We start from the raw sequence: 21,335 nt of genomic DNA, 5'->3' as shown, positions 1-21,335 counted from the left end.
ACCTGGGTTCTCTCTCCTCCTCTGGCATCTTTACCTGCCCCACCCTCGCCATCCACCCATCCATCCACTGAGCAACCCTTATTGAGCTACACGTCCTGAGATACCAAATTCACTAAACCTTGACTCTGGCCTGAAAACACTGGCTCACAGACTTACGGGGGAGACAGGCTTGTGAACAGACATTACCAGAAGCACCCCAACACTCTCCTTTTCTTGGCCAGAAAGGAACACTAAAGCTGAGGCCCCTCCATCCCCTACTCCTGGGATGGGTTTGGAGACCCAGCTTCCTGCCCTGGGCCCTAGGGCTACTCAGGCTGGGAGACAGAGGATCTGGCCTGAAGCACCAGGGCGGGGGTCTCTTGATGGGGAGGGGGTCAACTTAGGGATCAGAGCTGGGACAGTCAGCAAGAAGACCTGGACCCTCGGCGTCGCCTGGGTCTCCTTCACTCCCCACCACTTGGCTTCTCTGCAGACGGCAGCCTCTGCTTCCCGCTCGCAGGCTGCTGCCCTTCCAGGGCTGCCTTGTCTTGCCTGCCCTTGGCGCCTTGTCTTGCCTGCCCTTGGCGCCGCACTCCGTCCTGGTGCCAGGGGCTCTCGGCAAGTTCGTACATCAAACAAGGAGGCAGTGGCTGGCTTCTTGCCCTCAGGAAAGAGAGAAGGACTAGAGGGAGTGGCCCCATCCTCAACCTCACGCACTCCTGACCCACCAGGGACCCGGGCCTGCCCCCAGAAAGTGGGTGAAGCTGAGAGAGGTGGTCAGCTGACTCCCACCCACCCCTAATCCAGCGCAGACCTCTAGGGCTTTTTCCTCCTTCCCCTCCGACACCTGAGCCCCATGTGGCCAGGGGGTGGGTGGCAAGATGAGAAGAGTCACCACAAAGGGACATGTTAGGCAGCTAGAGAATCTTCTCCCCTTCCCCAGGATGTCTCCCATCCACGTTGGCAAGACGCTGAAGTGCTCCCTTTGTAGAATGACGCCTCGGATTCTTGAGATGCTGGAGTCTTCTAGAGACACGCATCAAAATAGATGGACGAGTCTACCCAACAGAAATTAGAACACAGGATCACCAAAGACATGCATGAAAATGTTCATGGCAGTGCTATGCGCAATAGCCCTGAACTGGAAACGACCCAAATGCCTGTCAATAGCAGAAGTGATAGCTTCACACAGTGGAACACTAGGCAGCAGTGAGAAGGAATGATCTACAGCCAAACGCAAGAATATGGATGAAATTCTCAACCATAATGCTGATCAGAAGAAGTCAGGCACAAAAGAACACATGTGCTCCATTTATAAGTTCTGTAGCAGGCAGATCTACGCTGGTAGAAGTCAGGATAGTGAATAACCCTCAGACGGGAAGTAGTACCCGGAAGGGGACAGGAAGGGGGACTTCTGGGTGTGGGCGATGCTCTATTTCTTGACTGATGCTGGTTACATGGACACAGGGGTGTGTTAAGTTTGTGGAAAGTTTGGGCACTTTTCTGTATTTATGAAATACTTCTCCCCCAGATGACTGCAACCACCTCCCCAGGTCTCCTTGCTTTGCCTCTCACCCCTTCCAATCCACACACACACACACCACGTGGACGACAGTGCTCATGGGGAAGCAGCCAGAGAAAGCCCTTGTCAAACTCCCTAGGAGGTCGCAACTCTTCTCCATCTCAGGACCTTCACGTGTGCCATTCCCACCACCTAGAACACTTCTCCTCACTAACTTCTACCAGCACTTTGGCTCCTTGTTTAAACGCCACTTCTGCCACCTTCCCGATCTAACTGCGATCCATCTGGTAGCTCCCATTACATCCTTGACTTGTCCATCGCACTGTTTCCAATAACGCACTTGTGCAACTACTTGTTTGCACTTGGTTCTATCTCTCGCCCTGGACTGACACCCACTCTGAAGCCAAGTACAGGGGCTGCCTGCCTTCCTGCTCTGGCTTCAGCTCCCAGCTCCATGCCTGGTTCACAGCAGGTGCTCAGAAATGCTCATGGACTAAGAGACCAGATCTTCATTGTTCCCAACACAAAAAAGAAGTGATAATTATGTGACATGATAGAGGTGTCAGCTAACACTACAGTGGGAATCACATCACAATATATAAATGCATCAAATCAACACGTTGTATACCTTCACCTTACACAATTTATTCAATAAAAATAAATTTAAGAAATACATAAACTTACAGTGAAGTAAATTCTATTACACACTGAGGTAATGAATACCGTAAAACTAAAAGAAAAAGTTTGCTGAATGAATGAATGGCCAGGCCTGCCTATCTTGCAGGCAGTCTGGGAGCAAAACTCCCACTTGTGCAGGGTCAGGACACTTGGGTTATGGCCCTGGCTCTGCTACCCACTCGTGTGGCCCTGGGCCCTAGTCATTTCCCCTCTCTGGGCCTCAGTGTGCTCATTTGTGAAAGGCAGGGTTTTAAGGATCAGGACGCTGGGTGGGCTTGAGGGGGGTTACGATATTATGTGTGTGTGTTTCTGCAGTGGCTGAGTGTATGATATTGTGTGTGTGCACGTGTGTCTGTGTGTGTATCTGTGTGTGCACAAGCCCATGCACATTTCCCTAGCAGGAGAATCCATAGCTTTCATCAGATTCTCAAAGGAATCTGTGACCTTTCGAGGTTCAGAACCACTCACCAAGATCCTTCAGCTCTGGGGTCTATGACTATATATAACTGGAGAGAGAGAAGGAGGAAGTAATTCAACCCAGAGTAGAGGGAGTTAGCTTAGACCCCAGAACTTCCATTATAGATGTAGGACCCCATGACAGGAATGCAGGGGAGGCTGCAGGACCACTACCCCTGGGGATCTCCTAAACTCAGCAGGGCTCTGGGCTATTGAGCAGAAGCCGGATGAACTGACCCCAGGAGTTGGCTTTCAGAGAGAGGAGGCAGAGGGAGCCCGGAGTCTCCTCACCTCTGCACCCACCACCTTCCGACAAGCACCCACCTGTCTTGGGATGCAGCAGAGAGCAAGGAGGCGAGGCTGGCGCCTGGAGATGCCCTCCAGGCCCCTTGGCGCCCAGGTCAGAGAAGGTTTGGCGGGAATGCTCAGGAGGGATGCCAAGCCCCACCTTCCCTTCTCCTGAGGCTGGCAGGCTGCTATGTGGGACCAAGGGAGGGCTCGGGGTGTAGGGCAGTCATGGGACCCTGAAGAGGCCACCTGAAGCGTGCAAGGCCTCTACCTCCAGGCTCCAGTAATCCAGAACTGAGGCTCAGAGGCACGGGAGCCAAGGCGGGCAATCTTCCTCAAAGCCAAGAGGACGAGCAGGCCACAAATTCCAGCCACGGGAGGAGAGAGGTGTGGGCAATGAGGTCTGGGGGGACAAAGAGGCCACCAGAGCGAGGAGGGCACTGTGGTCTGCGAAGAGGACAGGCTGCTTAGGGGGATGAGTGGGGACAGCGTGCAGGGGCAAGAGGACAGGATGGCCTGGTAGGAAGGGGGCTTGCCAGAGGGGAGAGAGGAGGGGCGAGGCTGCGGGTGGAGACAGGTGACGTGAGCACAGCCTGTGGCCCAAGGAGAGAAGTCTGGCCTGCGGAATGGGGGGTGGAGGGGTCTGTGGCAGGAATGGTGGCATTTCGGTGGCAGGACTGTCAGTAGGAGTGTGCCCTGGCTGGGAGCCCAGATGCTTGCGTAGCTTCTAAGCCCTGACTCCTGAGGGAGGCTGAGAGCCCGAGAGATGTTTATCCAGCACAAGAACATGGTGAAACACCTCCTGTGGTGAGGTGACAGGCAGCCTGGCTGCCCTTTTCAGGGTGGCTGAAGTCTCCTGAGAGGTGCGGTGTGAACCGGGGCCCTGGCGAGGGGAGAGGGCACCAGCAACAGCGTCCCCTGCTGGAGCCGGAGCCAGAGGAGAGGTGGGCACAAGCTGGGACTGAGACAGAGTTTCATCCTGCAGCTAAAGGCGGGCTGAGTCATGGGTGAGCGCCAGGGTCTCTCAAGAGGCTGCTCAGAGACCAGCTCATCCGAATGCAGACAGACACTCGTCCCCACGCCCGTCCCTGTGGCCGTCACAAGCCCACGCAGGCACCGGGCCTGCCCCCACCTTCTCCCCTCTCCTTGATCACCCACCTCCGGTGCCCCTGGCTCTTTCCTCCATCTCAGCTCTGCCTGCCTGTCCCCGTCCCTGCCCACCCTCAGCTGGCCCCCCTGCCACCCACCCCACTGCTGGCCGCATGCGGCGTGGAGAAGGTAGGGAGATGGGGAGTCCAGAGATCCCCCAACAGAGAGTAAAGTCAGGAAGGGTCTGAGATAGGAACAGATAAGGGAGGAAGACTGTGAACTCACTTCCCCCTGAAACCTTTCAAGGTCAGAGGAGGGTTCATGAGGCTCTGAGGCAGGCGGGGAGTCCTGATGACCCCTGGGGATGGCCCTAAAGTCCGAGAGTTCTGCCATGTCACCTTCACTCTCTGTCCCTTTGCCGGGACCAAGAGGCGGTAGTCTGGGATGCCCAGCTGACACACCCAGGGCCTCACCCTTCCCCCGGGGCCCAAAGCTAAGCTCAAGCCTCCAACAGGATCATCCCTGGGCCACCAGCCACTGTGAGGACTCAGTCAACAACTACACCCCACCAAGCCTGTCCCTCACTGAGGTCGGTCATCGTGGTGAGGACCGGAGCTAGAGCTTGGGAAGGAGAGAGTTCGCTTTATAAGTGTAGCCCTATGCCTGGCACTGTGGAGTACAACCACGAATATGCCAAATCTATGACCTGGAGGGACATCCAGTCAAGTGGGGTGGAGGGGGGGGGGGGGTCACTTTGGTGCGTGCGCGCACACACACACACGCACACGCACGCTTGGTTTCACTGGCTGCCGCAGGGAAGGAGGATAAAGGGGGAAGGGCTGTGGCCACACCATACATTTTGAGTTGCCCAAACTCTGTGAGCCCCAGGGGGAGGGAGGTAAGACTCCAGCATAATCCAAACTCCACACAGCAAACAAATCTTAGGAGGCTGCAGCCTTCACAGCCCCCAAACAGAAAGGTAGGTTGGGATTATGCAGGGAGCCTAGAGCAGGGTTGTCTAGTCCCTGGTAACCCCAAATATCTCCCCCACTCCTCCTCCTTGGAGAAATCCAATGCCCACACCTAAACCAAGTCTGCTGGTTCACAGACAGGTGCCTCATCCAGAACAAACACCTGCCTCCTTGCACCGGCCTATTCCCACCCCTTTGCGTCAGCTTCCTACTCGCAAGGCTCCAAGACTTACCCAGAACAGAGAATGCAGGGGTGAGGGTCCAGTTCCCCCACCATCTTCAGGTCAGTCCTGGCTCTAATGGGGCCCTCCTACTCAGAAGGTCCCCTCCCTCCTGGCTACAGAGCCCTGGGCAGAAGCAATAGCCCCAGCTACCTGTGGGACACACAGTCAACTCCTGGACCAGGTCGGCGAAAATTCACTCTTTCAGTGCCTTTCCCTGCAAGCCCAGCCCTGCCCCTCTTGGGTGGCTCCTAAAACCTCAGCTGAACTATTTGTCCTTTTAAGACTCAGGCCCTACATTACCCTTCTCCCAAGGGCACAAGACAGCCAGGTGAGACCTCGGCCTAACTCGCTTGCCCCTTCACCTGGTCTTGGCTCCAGAGCCCCCCGACCGCTGCCTGGCGCTTTCCCGGCGGGGCTCTTTACCTCTCAGGTGAGCCGGGCTCTGCCCGCCACCCACCCCGCGCGGCGCCCTACCTGAAGCAATAGCCGCCTGCTCTCGGCGCGGCCCGAGCCCCGGGGCTCCCGGCACTTGGGCGGCGCGGGGGCCGGGGGGCTCCCCGGGGCCTGGGGGCTGCAGGGAGGCCCGGGCTCCAGCGCCTCGCAGCACACCAAGCTCACGGTGCAGCCCATCCGGCCGGGGCGCCAGCCAGCCCCTCGCCCTGGCGTCCGCTCGGCCCAGGGAGCCTGCGACGTCGGGAGGGGGACGGCGACACCCCCAGCCCGTCCCCTCCCGGAGCCTCCTTGGCCCGCAGCTCCAGGAAGCGGGGGAGCACGGAGTCCGGCAAGGGGCGGTGACACGGGCGCGGACGCCCGGACGCAGCCAGTGAGGAGGGAGACCCGAGGGCGCGGTGGCGCGGGGAGGGGCGGCGCAGGGTCTCGGGACCGGGGCGGCGGACCGGCAGAGAGAGAGAGAGCGCGCCAGCGGACGCAACGGGAGAGGCAGGAAGCAGATAAGGAGAGATAATGAGGGAGAGACGGGGACACGGGGGACAGAGAGGGGGGACGCAGCCTCTGCACGCGGGAGACCAAGTCCCAGAGAAGGAGAGACAGACGGGCAGGCAGTCCCCGTGGTAGGACAGAGCCAGGCATGGGTACCGCGTGCTCCAGTGTTTACATGCAGTTCCTGGGGGGTTGTGAAACGGGTAGTCCTCGCAGATGCCTGCTCCTCTGTTCTCTGCCCCCAATACTCGGCCCTGGGAACCAACAGTGGAAAGACCCCAGCCTCAAGGAGACAAAGCACAGCCAGGGTGGGAGGGCCACAGTCCGCCTGGGCAACCCACCGGGCCACTTCCTGGACAGAGCATCTCACCAGTACTTTCACTTTCAACCTTTCAGCGGTGAGTCCCAGAACTGGGGGAACGGCACTGGTGACCAGCACTCACCGGGACCCCTCAGAAGAGATGGGGAGGAGGAGGCAGACGTGAGGTGGGACCCTTGTCCTCCCCTCCACACCTGCACCACACTCCAACCAAGTGACAGTAAAGGTAGGACAGCCTCATAGCCTCTTTGTGCCACCTGGTGGCGATAAGGAAGAAAGACAAGAGCAAGTGACCGTGATGAGAAGGGGAGAGAACTCGCAGAGCAACAATTGCCACTACCTCATCGGTGAGTCTGGGTCCCAGTCTGTGTTTGGCCAACAAGCGAACCTACCCCAGGTCTGCCTAAGAGGAACCATCCCCCATCTCACCACTGTGCCCTGGTGCCCTCCATCCTGCCTCTACCACTTCTGCCCCACAGTCACGCTCCTCCTGCTCTGAGCAAGATTTCCCCCTCCTCCAGGGTGCTGGGCTGGGCATGAGTCACTTCCCAGGCAGCAAACTCTGGAAAAGGCTGTGCAGAGCCCTCAGTCACAAATGACAGGCTCAGGCTGCAGTGCTCTGCTTTCCATGCCCCAACCAGCCAGGCCTTCCCAGGTGAGTAGCAAGGAGACCCCTGGGTCTGGGGGTGGCCAGGAGCAAGGGCAGAGGAATCCTGGATAGAGATGGGGAAGGGGAGGAGGTCCATCTAGGCGTCTGTGGATTTCATAGATCATCTGAGCTAAGAGGAGCGGCAGAGACCCTCAGTCCAACCCCTTGGTCTACAGATGGGGAAATCCAGACCCACGAAAAGCGAAGGATGTGCCCCAGGTCACACAATGAGCCAGCAGCAGGGCCAGGATGGAGAACCAGGTCTCTTGACTCCCAGCACTGTGCTCCCTGAATGCCATTCCCCACCCACCCTCCCTTGTTTACCTTCGTTTCCTTCTCCCTTCCCCTCCTCTGTGTCCCAGCGCTCCTTCACTCCCACTCACTCCCAAATTCCAGCCACCACAGCATGGGAGGCAGGACACCTGGGTCTCCCACTCCATGCCTGTCTTTACTTCTGGCTCTCAGAACAAGCCCACGGACCCTCAGGGGCCACAGTATTCCTCTCTGAGCCCCGGGACCCACTGTGGGGGGAACAGGCTGAGATTCACTGGGGAGAGAGCAGTGGGATTAAAACCCTGCTCCCTACACACCCCCAGCATTCTGGCCCAGGCCCGACTCTGGGGCCTCGCCTTACTTCTGCCTCCTTTTCCTCCGAGAACACACATTTTCCATGCAGCTGGGGCCCAGGAAAGGATGAATGTGTGTTCCAGGGATGACGACTGCTCTGGCAAGGCCCTCTGGGGGGGAGGGGGTGACAGCCCCTCAGCCCAGCGTCCACATGGCTTGCATACATGCGCACTAGCAGGGCTGCTCACAGCCAGTCAAGGCTGAGAGCATGAGCCCTGCCGGCACAGGGACCTGAGTTCCACTTCTAGCTTCACCACTTAGAACTTTGTGACATTGGAAAAAACGCTTACCCTCTCTAAGCCCCCCTCTCTTGATATAAAATGGAGTTAATAACCTCCCAGGGTTATTATGGGGACTGAATAAGACAAGGATGTCAGGCACAGGACACAGGGCCTGGCACCCAGGAACGGCTCCATAGGTGGGGACCACACCATCATCCTCCCGCCCTGCCTTACAAGAAAGAGCTGGGTCTTCTCCTACCAGTGAACTCTAGCTGTGTGAACCTAGAGATGTTACATTGTTTCTCTTGGCTCTGCTTCTTCCTTTGTATAAGGAGAGAGCTGGGCAGCTGAAGCCAGAGGCTCCTTCTTGGCCTCTAGACCCGCAAGGAATCACGTCATTTCCAAATACTCATGGCAGAAGAAGGGGCTGTCTTCAAGATGACCAGTGACCTGAAGGGTGAGTGTGTCCTGAGAGAGTTTCTGGGACCGAATTGGGGGAGAGGTGAGGGGTCTTGAGAGCCTTTCCTTCAGAGCCCTCACCATCTGAGGTCTGATGTCCACCATCCTCCCCACAGCTGTCATCTCTGCCATCCTCCAGGGCTATGGGCGTGGGCGGCAGCCGGTGACAGACGCCAGTGCTGAACTGCACAGACTCTGTGGCTGCCTGGAGCAACTGCTGCAGGTAGGGCCCTCCCCAACCCCCCGTCTCTCCCATCTCTCCAGGTCCCAGTAACCAATAACCGAACGGGCTTTCCCAGATCCTGAGGGAAGAGCCACTGCCTCTCTTCGTTACCACGCACTACCTCATCTCTGTCAATCGGCAAACCCTTCCTGACATCTAACCTCACTCTTGGAGGCTGTCACTGTAGCCTGGGAAGTGAGGTGGGACAAGACTGGGGCAGGGTTGGGTGGGTCTGGGGGCAGTCACCCTGCTCCAAAGACAAAAGTTTCAGAGGCACAGATGTCCTCGGGCTGGCCTTCCTCGCTTCTGGTTAGAGCCCCAGTCATCACTATCACTAGCTTTTATTGAGCACGTATTATGTGCCCAGCTAAACCCTTTACGTGCCCATCTTGTTTAATTTTCCTTCTAACCCCCTGAGGTGCTTGATGACCAGCCCATCCCCCCACACACACACACATACCCTTCCTACTTCTCTGACGATGTGCATGTACATGTGTGGTGTGAGTGTGCATGTGTGTGAGGTTTGTGTGTGTGTGGTGTATGTTGTGTGCCTGTGTGGTCTCCTGCCAGTCTGCCCCTCATGTGCTGCACTCCAGTCACACCGGCCTCCTTGATCTTCCTAAAGCACAGCAGAAAAGCACCTACCTCATGGCCTTTGCACTTGCTATTCCCTCTGCCTGGAATGCTCCTCACCCAGAAATTTGGATGGAACCCTTTCTCGTTTCCTTCAGATCTGGACTTGAATAGAGCCTCCTCAGTGAGGCTTTCTCTAGCCACCCTAATCTACATTTTTAACACACACACCACACATACACACCACACACTCACACACGCCACACACATCTCACACATGAATGCACACACCATGCGCTTTCCACTCCCTTTCCCTGCTTTATTTTTCTCCTTATCAGTCAGCGCAATCTAACATACTATATGTTTTGCTTATTCCGATTGTTCATTGCTGTATCCCCAGGGCTTAAAACAGGGCCCAGCACATAGTAAGTGCTCAATAAGTATGTCTGGAATGAATGAATGAATGAGAACACTGAAAGCTCAAAGAGGTCAAGCAGCTTGCTCCTGGTCACACAGCCAGTAGGGGCAGACCAGGACCTGAAGTGGGCCTGTCTGCACGAGCCCTTTCCGCTATACTGCTCAGCCTGCTGGAACACAGAGTGTTCTGGGAGGGAACATTTCCACACTTTCCTTTCCCTCATCTTGCTCCCAGTTTGACCAGAAAGAGCAGAAGAGCTTCCTGAGGCCTCGGAAGGATTACTGGGACTTCCTCTGCACAGCCCTGTGGCGGCAGCGGGGGGACACGGAGCCAGTCCACTTTGTCCACTCACAGGACAAGGTATCCAGGGCCAGGTGGCAGGGGGGCTGGCCTCGGTGCGATGGGGTCCTGCCCCCAGGTCCTTGACGAGGATGGCTCGGTGGCCGGAGGGGACACCGGCCTGCCCGAGGCTCCTTTCTCACCCATCCCAGCTCCACTGACCATAGTCCCCCTCACCTGGTCCTCACCTGTCGTTAGCCCTGCCCTCACACCCCTCCGGTCACCCCCTTTCCTCCCACAGCCTCAAGTCCCAGGACACCCTTTCTCATGCACCACTCATTCTAGCTTTTCTCCCTCTGTGCTGGCTGTGTTCCCTCTGTCCTGATACCACCATGCCCCCACTTGTCCCCTGTGTGCTGTGCAGTTGAAGACCCCGCTGGGAAAAGGCCGAGCCTTCATCCGCTTCTGTCTTGCCCACGGACAGCTGGCCGAGTCCCTGCAGCTCTGCCTCCTGAACCCAGAGCTAACCAGGTGGGGCTACTGATACCATCCGAGCCCGTGGCCCTCCTTCGGGAAGATTCCTCTTTACCCCTAGAAGGGTGGTTTGATATGAAAGTTGACTAAAACAGGGGTCATAAAGGGAAAGCCAAGGAAGAAAGGGCAAAGGGGAGGTTAGAACCCCAGTCCTGGTAGCATCATGATGCTTGGCCTCCTGGTCCCCAAGGACCATAACCCTGTCGGGGGAACCATCCCACGCTGGTGTGCAGTGGAGGTAGATTCTCTGAGGTCAGGGGTGGCAATAGCACCAGAGCCAAAGGCCAAGGGTGCTGCTCCCTGTTAACACAGGGAGTGGTATGGCCCCCGGAGCCCTCTGGTGTGCCCTGAACTCCAGGAAGACATCCTGGATTCCCTCTATGCTCTCAACGAGGTGACCTTCGACTTGGACCTGCAACGGCCAGACTTGGATGGAGCCTGGCCCATGTTCTCAGAGTGAGTGGGGGCAGCGTGGAGGGAAGCTTCTTTTCAATGCCTGCTCCCATTACTACCACCCACCCAAACTAACCCCAAGCCCTCAACCCCCAGCCCCATCTTTTCCTCCCTCCCTTCTTACTCCCTGACTCCCGATTCTCCACCTCCCTAGCCTTCTGTTTTCCCAGTGTCATCTTAGGATGTCCCATGGTGCTGCACAGAAGACACACTCATTAAAGAGTTGTTGGATGGTTGGGGTAGACGGTTAGAAGGATGAATGGATGTTGGGATGTTGGAATGGAATGGAAGGACGGATGGAGGGTGGGATGCATGGGTGGATGGAGAGAAGGATGCATGCCTGAGGGTGGAAGGGCAGGAAAGTGGGATGGGTGGTGGGATGAATGGGTGGTTGGAAAGATGGGGTATCCTGCATCTGAGGACCAAGACCACTGCTGGAGAGAGGTCCAGGGTCCCCCTGCTTCTTTCACTTTCAGATCCCGCTGCTCCAATTCCAACTGGACCCAGGGAAGAAGACCCAGAAAGATCAAAGATTCCCCTAAGGAGGTGCCTCTTCCCAACCTTCACTCTAGTTGCCTCTTCTCTATCTCTGTTGGGACCCTCAGGTTGAGAAGTAACTGAGCCCTGACCCAGCTGGACAGAGAGGGAGAGGCCAATGTGTGGACCTGGGGCTAGGGAGCCACAGAAGCGAAGGCTCACATTCGTAAGGTGGTGAGGATATCAGGGAGAGAAGGGAACCACTGGCAGCACCTGCAGGCGCCACTGGGGCCCCTGGGAGGAGGAAAGGTTGGGGAGGGTGACCGGAAGCTTCCAGGAAACAGCCCAGGGAAACAACCTCTGCTGGACAATTTGCAAACATCTCAGTTCAATTCAGGGAGCGATTGAAGAGCCAGATTGCCTGGCTGATATCCCAGCCCCATGCCTTACTAACCATAGTCCTTGGACACGTAACTTGTCCTGCCTCACGGGGGCATCGTGAGGATGCACTGAGACAGCCCAGGTGCGGCACAGAGCAAGGCTTCTGCTAAGTGCCCAATAAGCGGTAGCTTGGGGTTATCATCTTTCCACAAGCCAGCTTGGCACCCCCGCCAGCTTCCAGGCCCCAGGTGTAGATACTGTGACGCAGTCTCTGACCTAAAGGAGTTCCAGGTCTGCTGGAGAGACAGACCCCAAAGGAACGCATTGCAACACAAGTTAAGTGTAGTGACCAGACACGCCCAGGAACGTGGGAGAACAGAGAAGGCTTCTTGACAGAGGTGACTTTTAGGGGCTGTCGGTCTATTTAAGCTTTCACCACAACCCTATAAGGATGTATTATTACTCCCATTTTACAGACCAGAAAATGGAAACACAGAGAAGTCAAGTTCAGGAGGGAAGATCAGAGGAGAGTGGTGGGAAGAACTAAGGGGAAATCAGATCGATGCAGAAGATGGAGGTAAAGGAGGGAGAAGGATGCCAGCAAGAGGCGAGGAAGGAAAGGGCATTGAGAAGCACTGCTCAGATCAAAGCCTGGGCCTCAGGTCACCTGGGGTGTTTTCAACATTCAGATTCCTGGGCCCTACCCCAGATCTGCTGAATCAGTATTTCCAGTGGGAGGACCAGGAATCCATATATTTAGCGAACCCACTGGATTAGGGCTGTGGCCTCTCCCATGCACCAGGTTGGTGAATTGGTGCTGAGAGGGATGACAGGTTTGCGGCTTCTCTGCAGATCTCACCCACATATGGAGACCCCACAGGAGGCCACCCAGAGGAGCCACATACCAGGCAAGCCAGTTCTCTGCAAGATGCACCCAGGGAAGACAGGTTGGCTGGACTCCCCAGGGCCCAGCAACACAAGCATCAGCCCCTCTTTTTGGAAAAGAAGAAAGAAGATCCCAGGAGGCTTGGGCCTCCCCAGAGCATGTGGGAACTAGAGGGGGAGGAGCTTCAGCAAAACCAGGAGAAAGGAGCTCCAAGGACGGGGATGTGCCTGGAGAACTCAACACCTAGCATCCAGGGACAGGGGAAGGGGGCCAAAGGGACTCTGAAGGAGGTGATAGGAACAGAGGCTGAGGGCAGGGGGGTTTTGCTGAGTGCAGAGGGCCAGAGAACAATAGATGGGACTTATGAAGGGGAAGCAGAGAGGAGTCATATCCATAGGCTGCTGGCCTCCAGCCCCAAAGAGATGTTAGGGGATGCAGTGTCAGGGAGCTGTCAGGGCGGGAAAGTGCCCAGCCTCCCGAGGGAGTTCTGGGTCCTTCAGGGCCTGGAAACAAAGGAAGGCTCCACCACGGAGAAGCCCCAAGAGCAAATAGGAATGACCACTGCAACCAGGAGTGAGGAACAAGCAGAGATGGCCTTGCAGGATGTGGTCAAGGTGAGAGCAGTTGAGCTCTGTACCTGTCTCTGCTCCCTATCTCTAACCTAGCCCACAGGTGGGTGTCTTCAAGGATGGCCCAGGGCCATTCCAGCCCACAGACCAATTTGCATTGGGCCACACCGGATCATTATGATCTGAGGATGCCTTTTGGAAGTTCTCCAGTTCATCACATGAAGAACACGCATTCTTCAGTTTACCACAATACCCACCTCTCCCTATTGCCTCACACCAGGCCCACTTTGTTCATCCTGCCCAGCCCCTGTAGGCATCTGAGTTTGTAATCCCCTCCCAACAGTTCTTCGGGGGAGTTGCTTGTTCTCAAGTTCCATAGCCCTCATTATTGGCAGGTTTCTTCCCAATATCTAAGTTCTGCTATTGCAGGCCCTACCTAATTGCTTCTGTAGATGTTTCTCTTCAAGGTCACCCAAATTGTTTTCAAGCCTTCCTTCAGCATCCTCCCTAGCCTGAGTCTTCCAGATCCTTGAGGTCTGTAACTTCCATCCTTTAGCGAAGGAGGAAATGGTGGCTCCAGGCTCACCCAGGGGCAGAGGCAAGCACCACAGCTCCCAGCGCTGTCCCCAGTCCTGCTCTCCCACCCAAGGGCTGTTTCACATGGCCTGGGGTCTCACGGAGGTGTTTGTCAGGTCCGGCCCTGGGCTGGGGTCTCTGCCCTCCTCCTTCAGCTTCCATTTCCCCTCCTTTTACCCTCTCCCTGCCCTCAGAGTCTCAGACATGGGCTCCAGAAAACCAAGGAGCAGGCCCAGCACCAGGAACAGCTGCTGAAGGAGCAGGAAGGGGAGCTGAAGGCACTGCAGGAACAGCTCAGCAGGTAACCTAGGCAACCACCAGTGCCACAGGGCATGGGAGCCAGGAGGCCAGGGGGGCAGGAGGCTCACGTTCACGGTCACGCCAGCAAGCATCTTCTGAGCACCTCCCGTGCACCAGGCCCTGTGCGGGCACAACTTTGGCATGCCATGCACACAGGAAATTGTTCCCACTCTCAGGGTGCTCCTGCCCCCCTCCCCTCCCCTCCTCTTTGCCAGCCCCCTCCCTCGCTGGCCTCCCTCAATAGCCCCAGGAGAGGTCTATGCGTCCCATCCCTCCCTTCCCTCCCACACTCACCTTTGCACCTTTCTGCTGCCTCTTCTGGGCTCCCCTCTCTCTTCTCCGTCCACACAGCCTCCCTCTCCCACCACACTCCTGCCCCACTATCTCTCTCAGTCTCCCTCTTTGCCTCTTATTTTCCTGTTCCCTATTGTACAGTCGCTCTTTCACCCTCTTGGTTACAGTAGACATAACTATCATCACTGAGCACTTACTATGTCCCTGGCACTGTTCCAGGTGCTTCCTGGTAACGATCTCAGGAGATCGGTCCTCCAAGAACCCCCATTTTATAGATGTGGCGGCTAAGGCTCAAAGACCCACCTAACTCACCCAACATCAGCTGGTTAGTAGAGGAGCTGAGATCCAGACCCTACAACTGACTCCAGAACCAGTGGGCCTACAAGCTGCCCCGTCAGCCAGTATCCCCAGTGCCGGTGTGTCAGTCTCCTGTCTCTCCCCTCAGCCCCTCTCAGCATCTGGCATCTTCATCCTCCCACCATCACATTCACCTCAAGGGTCCAAAGTGCATGTTTTGTCTCTACGTTCCCCCTCAGTCTCTCCGTGTCTCAGTTTCTTTGTCATAATTTATTTTTAAAGAAATTATGACACCATGCAAAGATCTTCCTTGGTCTGACTCAGTCTCTCTGTGTGTCTCTCCCTTGGTCTCCACGTGCCTCAGTCTGCCCATCTGCCGGGTCTCTCCCGCTTGACTGACACCTGCCCTGACCCCCAGGGGAGCCTGCAAAACTGTGATTCAGACTGAATCACAGAGCTGTCTATTGCCTGCTTAATAGGCTGAGAGAGGCCTGGGGGCCCAGGAGCCAACCCCAAAAGGCCCCCGGGGACTACTCCCACCAGACTCTCATCTGAGTCCTGTGGTTTGGTCAGCAAAGAATCCCATGATTCAGGCCCTAAGTGAGTGCAGGGGCCTTGCCCACTCGAGGCCATCTCTGGGGATCAAGACAGGCTGGAGGGAGAAGCCAGGAGGCTCCAGGGAGACTGCCCAGCCCCAGGCTGCTCCCTGAGTCTGGGGGAGCCCTTGTTTCTCAGACCCCTGTCATCCCGTCCATCATTCGGTCATTCCACAAACACTCGGAGCCAGACCTGTTCTATGTGCTGAAAATATTCTCATGGACAAAACAGATAAAATGCCTGCCCTTTTGGAGCTTACATGCCAGTGGGGGAGGCAGTTGATAAATACAAGCAAGTAAAATACATAGGATGCAGATTGTGATAAGTTCTAAGAAGAAAAAAAGCAGGGAAGGGGAATGGGAAGTGTCAGGATTGACATTTTAGATGAGGTGGCATGGCCAAGGGGGCCTTCCTGGAAAGGTGACATTTGAGTCAAGACCTGAAGGAACTGAGGTCTGAACCATTTGGATATGTGGTAGAGGAATGTTCCAGGCAGAGGGAACGGCGAGAGCAAAGGCTCTGCAGTGGGAATGGGCATGGCATCAAGGACGCCACTGTAGCCCCAGTGGAGTGAAGGAGGGGAAGGATGTAGGAAAAGGTCAGGTGGGTAACAGGAGACCCTAGCAGGTCATCAAAAGGACCTTGGCTTTGACTTGACTTTGAACCACTGAGAGTCCTGAGCAGAGGAGGGACGTGATGTGACTGCATGTTAAAAATATGTTTCTCTGCTTTAAAAAAAACAATTCAGTGGTTTTTAGTGTATTCACAAAGTTGTGCATCCATCACCACCATCAATTTTAGAATATTTTTATCACCCCAAAGAGAAACCCTATACTCATTAGCAGTCACTGCCCATCTGTCCCCAACCCTCCAGCCCAAGGCAACTGCTGATCTGCCTTCTGTCTGCGTGGATGTGCCTATTCTGGGCTGACATGTGCTTCAAGGACTCACGCCCGCTGCTCCGTGGAGCTGGTCTGTAGGCTAGCAGGGGTGGAAGCAAGGAGACCGATGAGAAAGGGGAGCTGGGATGCACTGGTGGCAATGGAGGCGTGAAGGAGCCGCTGGATCCTGGATCCAACGTGAGGTCGGGCTTCCCGAGGGATGGGTGTGGGGTGTGACAGACAGACGGAAGTCAAGAATGACTCCGAGTCTTCGGCCTGGCCGACTGGAAAGGTAGAGTCACTGTGTGGCAGAGCAGGTTGGCAGGGAAGGCTCAGGCATTGGGTTAGGAGCCTGCTAAGTTCAAGACCCCTGTTAGACTCTAAGTGGATCCTTGGGTGGGTGGCTGAGTGTGGAGTTGGGGAGAGAGGTTGGGCCGGGGGGACCCACCAGAGAGTCATCAGAATGTGGTGGTAAGTTACAGAAGCCCCTGAGGCCTGGACAAGAATGCGTCCCCTGCCTCCTGGGATCCAGGGAACTTAGACAAACCCCTCACCCATGGGAAAGGGGCCGTGGGCTTCGAGCTCGTGACGGTATCTCACCACCAGTGAAGAGAAGGGCCACGGGGGCCCAGGCAGTTAATGAACAATATTTACTGTGCCTCTGCTATGGCCACGTTGGGGGGACAGAAGGGAACAGAACAGGCAATGTCTGCTCTTACAGACCTAGGGAGATGTAGGGAGACAGACAATAGATCAACAAATAGAAATACGATGTCAGGTGGTCATGGGCCCTGTGGGGACTAGAGAGAGAGAGAGACAGGAGAACCATCTAGAATTGGAGTCAGGGAAGCACTGTCCGAGGAGGTGACATTTGAGCAGAAATCCCAACCACAGGAAGAGCTGGACCATGCAGGTATCTCGAGAGGAGTGCTCCAGGCAGGGGGACCGGCAGATGCAAAGGCCCAGGAGACATGAGCTTGGGGACAAGCAGGCCTGTGGCTGGAGCAGAGACTCCCACATGGTGGAGGAGCAGAGGGTTCTCCTAGTCTGACTTGGGTTTCTGAAGGACTGCTCTGGCTGTGGTGTGGAGAATAGACTCAAGGTGGGCAGGGGTGCAGAGCCCCAGGCTAGACACAAAGGTGAGACACAGCAGGCCCCAGAGCAGGCCAGCTGGGGGCTATAAAAATACACTTGGGCTTCTGATACCCACTCCCCGGCTGTCTGGCTGTGGGGCGCTAGGACACTGAGCTTCCCTCTTCGGCCTGAGGTCCCTGATTTGCAAAAGGAGATGGTTAGACCTCTTCCAGCTCAGATGATCTGTGAGACCATCTTTCCAAGCAAATGGGTTTCCTCTGCCCTCTGGGTTAGACCTCAAAGCAAAAGGGATTAGGACAGGTACAAGTGGAAGGTCCTCAGATGGGGAATTAGGCAAACATCAAATCTTCCCCCCACCTTGGGTGGCAGCATTGAGCTCCTTGGAGGCATGCCACAGGACCATAAGGATCCATCCCTCTCTCCCACCTGCTACCCACTCAGCCCTGGTGCCACGAACCACCGGTGATCAGGGCCCTGCATGGAGAGGCAAGAAGAGATTAGAGCTGGAAAGGCCTGCATTCAGATTTTTGCTCCCCTCACTTATCAAGCTGTGTGACCCTGGGCAAATGTTACTCCCTCTCTGAAGCTCTGTTTTCTTTCCTGTGAAATGATGATCATATCACCTGTCCCATAAATTTGTGAAAATTCAATGAAACAAGGCTATAAAGCACTAAGCTCAGTGCCGGGCACCTAGTAGGTACTCAGTAGACTTTAATTCCTTTCATGTCCTCTCCTGCCCTAGGAGTGTCTGTCACCCCCATAAATACTTTAAGTACTTAAAATGCTTCAGTGGCTTCCTTTGCACTGTGATCAAACTCCACTCCTTCTGGGGCCCCTGAGGGACCCTGCCTACCTCCCACCTTGCCTTCTGCCTCCCCAGCCCTGCCCTTCACGGAACTACAGTGTCACTAGCCCTTCTTCCATTTCCTCAAACAAACCATGTTCTTCCCAACTTGCAGAACTTTGCATGTGCCCTTGGCTGGCTTTACACGGCTGCCTCCTCGTCTTTCAGATCTGCTTAAATGTCGCCTTGTCTAAGAAGACTTCCTGAGCATCCCCTCAACTCTGCATCTTGCCCCCTCCTTTGTCACTGTCACACAATTATCTTACTGGTTTATCACAAAGAAACACACTAACCGCAGTGGTCACGTTAGGGCCTGGCCACACCAGAGACCCTGGGATCCCTGGGCAAGTAAACTAGCTTAGGAAAATGAAATCCTAATACTAAGAAATGAAGAGGCTGAAGACTAGAATGTTCGTTAGAAGTCATGTCTCCCTAAGGCTGCAGGAAATGGCCTTTTTGGAATTTCGGTGGCTAGCTGTGTCAGTTTGATTTCATGGCCCACTCAGCTTTCCTCCCTGCAGCATGCTACATGGCAGAATTTTTAAAATTATAACTCAATTCATTGTCAAGCCTCCTCCCCTCAAACACACTCAGCCGGGGGCACGGGTACACACACACGCGCGCGCGCGCGAGAGAGAGAGAGAGAGAGAGAGAGAGAGCATCCAGAGGTCACAGGATGGGCACCACCATTGCAACACCCACCCATCTGAGCATCTGAGCAATGGAGTAAGAGGCTGGGACCTGGGATTGGGACCTTTTTATTTCCAGTCCATTACATTTCTTGGAACCTTCTAGGAAACCACTAAACACAAAAAGAAGAGGCAAGAATAGAGCTGAGGAGTTTCCAAGGCCAAACTGAAACTGAAATTTAAGAAAGCCATATGTTTAAGATTACTTTTTTAAATTGAAGAGACAATGTAATGAAATTTTTCAAAATATTTTAAAGCCAAAAAGTCATTTCAAATCATACACCACTTACTCCCTCTCCCCAAACACCACAAATGTTTTCAGCAGGCACAGCCCGTCCAGCCTGGGTTCCCAGACACCCACTTCCCCCCAGAGAGCTGCCAGGATTGTGAACATGCCTTTCCAGAAAATTACATTTTAAAATGGAAATGTTTAAAAAAAAAAAAGAAAGAAAAAGAAGGAAAACAAATGAAAATGTTGGCTTGTTCCCTCTAAAGGAACATGCAAGGCTAGGCCCTGTTTTCACTGCTCTGAACGGTTGTTGAGGGGTCAATCTATAGGTGTCAGGCCACACAGTGCCTGGTTCACTGTGGTGTGTGTGTGGTGGGGGTGGGGGTGTATGTGTTATGTACATGTGTGTGATGTGTGTTATGATGTGTGGTATGTGTGTGGTATGCGGTGTGTGGTGTGTGTGGTGTGTGTGTGCTGTGTTGTGAATGTACGGTGTGGGTATGTTGTATGTGCTGTGTAGTGTGTGGTGTGTGTGCTGTGTTGTGAATGTACGGTGTGGGTATGTTGTATGTGCTGTGTAGTGTGTGGTGTGTGTAGTGTGTGATGTGTGTGCTGTGTTGTGAATGTACGGTGTGTGGTGTGCGTGTGTGTGTGCTCACTTCAGCTGCAGGGGGCATCACCAGCTTCCCTGGTGGGGCTCCCTGTCAGGCAGAGGCCCAGCCCAGCTCAGACACAGATGCTGCGCTTTTCCCTTCACAACTCAGTCTTCCTTCCGCGCCCAGGTGTCAGGAGGAGAGGGCCCGGCTGCAGGCGGAGCTGGAGCAGAAGCAACGGGAGGCCGAAAGGAAGGGTGCCGTGTATGAGGAGGAGCTTGGCGGGCAGCGGGACCTGGTCCGAGCCATGAAGAGGCGGGTGCTGGAGCTGATTCAGTAAGGGTGGGACACTGGGGAGGGGGTGCACAAGGGGGCATGGTACAGCAGCTCTGGACCTTTTGTATGTACTAACTCATTTTCTGCTTTCAGCCATCCCCTGCTGTTATTCCCATTTTTTTTTTTTATAAATTTATTTATTTATTTTTGGCTGCGTTGGGTCTTCGTTGCTGCACGCGGGCTTTCTCTACTTGTGACGAGCAGGGGCTACTCTTCGTTGCAGTGCGTGGGCTTCTCTTGTTGTAGAGCACGGGTTCTAGGCACACGGGCTTCAACAGTTGCAGCACGTGGACTCAATAGTTGTGGCTCGCGGGCTCTAGAGCGCAGGCTCAGTAGTTGTGGCTCACGGGCTCCAGAGCGCAGGCTCAGTAGTTGTGGCTCGCAGGCTCCAGAGCACAGGCTCAGTAGTTGTGGCTCGCAGGCTCCAGAGCGCAGGCTCAGTAGTTGTGGCTCGCGGGCTTAGTTGCTCCGCAGCATCACATTGGCTTCTTTCACTTAGGAATATGCATTTAAGTTTCCTAAATGTCGTTTCTTTTCTTTTATTTATTTATTTGTTTGTGTGTTTATTTTTGGCTGCATTGGGTCTTCGTTGCTGCGCGCGGGCTTCCTCTATTTGCGGCGAGCGGGGGCTACTCTTCACTGCGGTGCACGGGCTTCTCATTGCGGTGGCTTCTCTTGTTGTGGAGCACGGGCTCTAGGTGCTCGGGCTTCAGTAGTTGTGGCACGCGGGCTTCAACAGTTGTGACGCACGGGCTTATTTGCTCCACGGCGTGTAGGATCTTCCCGAACCAGGGCTTGAACCTGTGTTCCCTGCATTGGCAAGCAGATTCTTAACCACTGAACCACCAGGGAAGTCCCTATGCCCATGTTATAGATGAGAAAACCGAGGGTCAGAGAGACTGACTTGGCCACCAAGGACACACAGCATATAAGTTGCATAGAGTCCTCCGCCTCTAAGGCAAGCTACCCTCCAACCCCCACATACACACACACCAACCAAGGTTAGGAGAAGGGAAAGGAGCCCATAGGTTAACTGAGAGGTAATCGCATGTCCTACACCTGCCTGCCTACTGGACTTCCTCAGACAATTGGGCCTGTGGCCCATCTTGGGTCAGCTGTCCTGGGCTCCAGAGGCTGAGCTCACCAGGATTAATCCCAAACCACTAAGCTCACTGCAGGATGGATGAAATGTGTAAAACCTGCTTTCTACCCTTCAGTCTAGTGAGGAGCTAATTCACAGATATACATTATACTTTCACCTCCTTCAGGAAATAGGAGACCATTGGACTCAGGTTCCATTAGAATTGGAAGGTTGCTGAGGGATCGTCTAGGACTAAATCCTCTTGCACAAAATCCAAGTGATTAAAGATGAGAAAAAAGAGAGATCAGC

At 55.0% G+C, this 21,335-nt stretch overlaps 2 protein-coding genes across 16 annotated transcripts in view; one reads left to right on the top strand and one right to left on the bottom strand.

Annotated features, from left to right (window-relative positions):
- Positions 1-5,917, bottom strand: part of TNS1 (tensin 1) — a 229,994-nt gene extending 224,077 nt beyond the window's left edge. For 3 of the 7 annotated variants that reach the window (XM_082397654.1, XM_082397655.1, XM_082397661.1), the window contains exon 1: positions 5,682-5,915. In XM_082397654.1, the coding sequence (XP_082253780.1) occupies positions 5,682-5,837 (156 nt within the window). In that variant the 5' untranslated portion in view covers positions 5,838-5,915. Of the gene's footprint in view, positions 1-5,681 lie in introns of all 7 variants that reach the window. The other 4 variants (XM_082397656.1, XM_082397657.1, XM_082397658.1 and 1 more) reach the window with 4 other exon arrangements.
- Positions 840-21,335, top strand: part of RUFY4 (RUN and FYVE domain containing 4) — a 26,135-nt gene continuing 5,639 nt past the window's right edge. Inside the window, exons 1-13 of one of the 9 annotated variants that reach the window (XM_082397673.1) lie at positions 840-3,867; positions 6,543-6,812; positions 6,987-7,120; positions 7,235-7,375; positions 8,295-8,419; positions 8,538-8,644; positions 9,870-9,995; positions 10,339-10,445; positions 10,761-10,904; positions 11,378-11,447; positions 12,612-13,259; positions 13,985-14,091; positions 19,799-19,945. In XM_082397673.1, the coding sequence (XP_082253799.1) occupies positions 8,374-8,419; positions 8,538-8,644; positions 9,870-9,995; positions 10,339-10,445; positions 10,761-10,904; positions 11,378-11,447; positions 12,612-13,259; positions 13,985-14,091; positions 19,799-19,945 (1,502 nt within the window). In that variant the 5' untranslated portion in view covers positions 840-3,867; positions 6,543-6,812; positions 6,987-7,120; positions 7,235-7,375; positions 8,295-8,373. The other 8 variants (XM_082397672.1, XM_082397669.1, XM_082397670.1 and 5 more) reach the window with 8 other exon arrangements.

Source organism: Balaenoptera borealis (genome assembly GCF_965194805.1).
Source record: "Balaenoptera borealis genome assembly, chromosome: 6".
Taxonomy (NCBI): domain Eukaryota; kingdom Metazoa; phylum Chordata; class Mammalia; order Artiodactyla; family Balaenopteridae; genus Balaenoptera; species Balaenoptera borealis.
The sequence above is the reverse complement of the archived record's forward strand: the minus strand, read 5'-3'. Positions and strand labels throughout refer to the sequence as shown.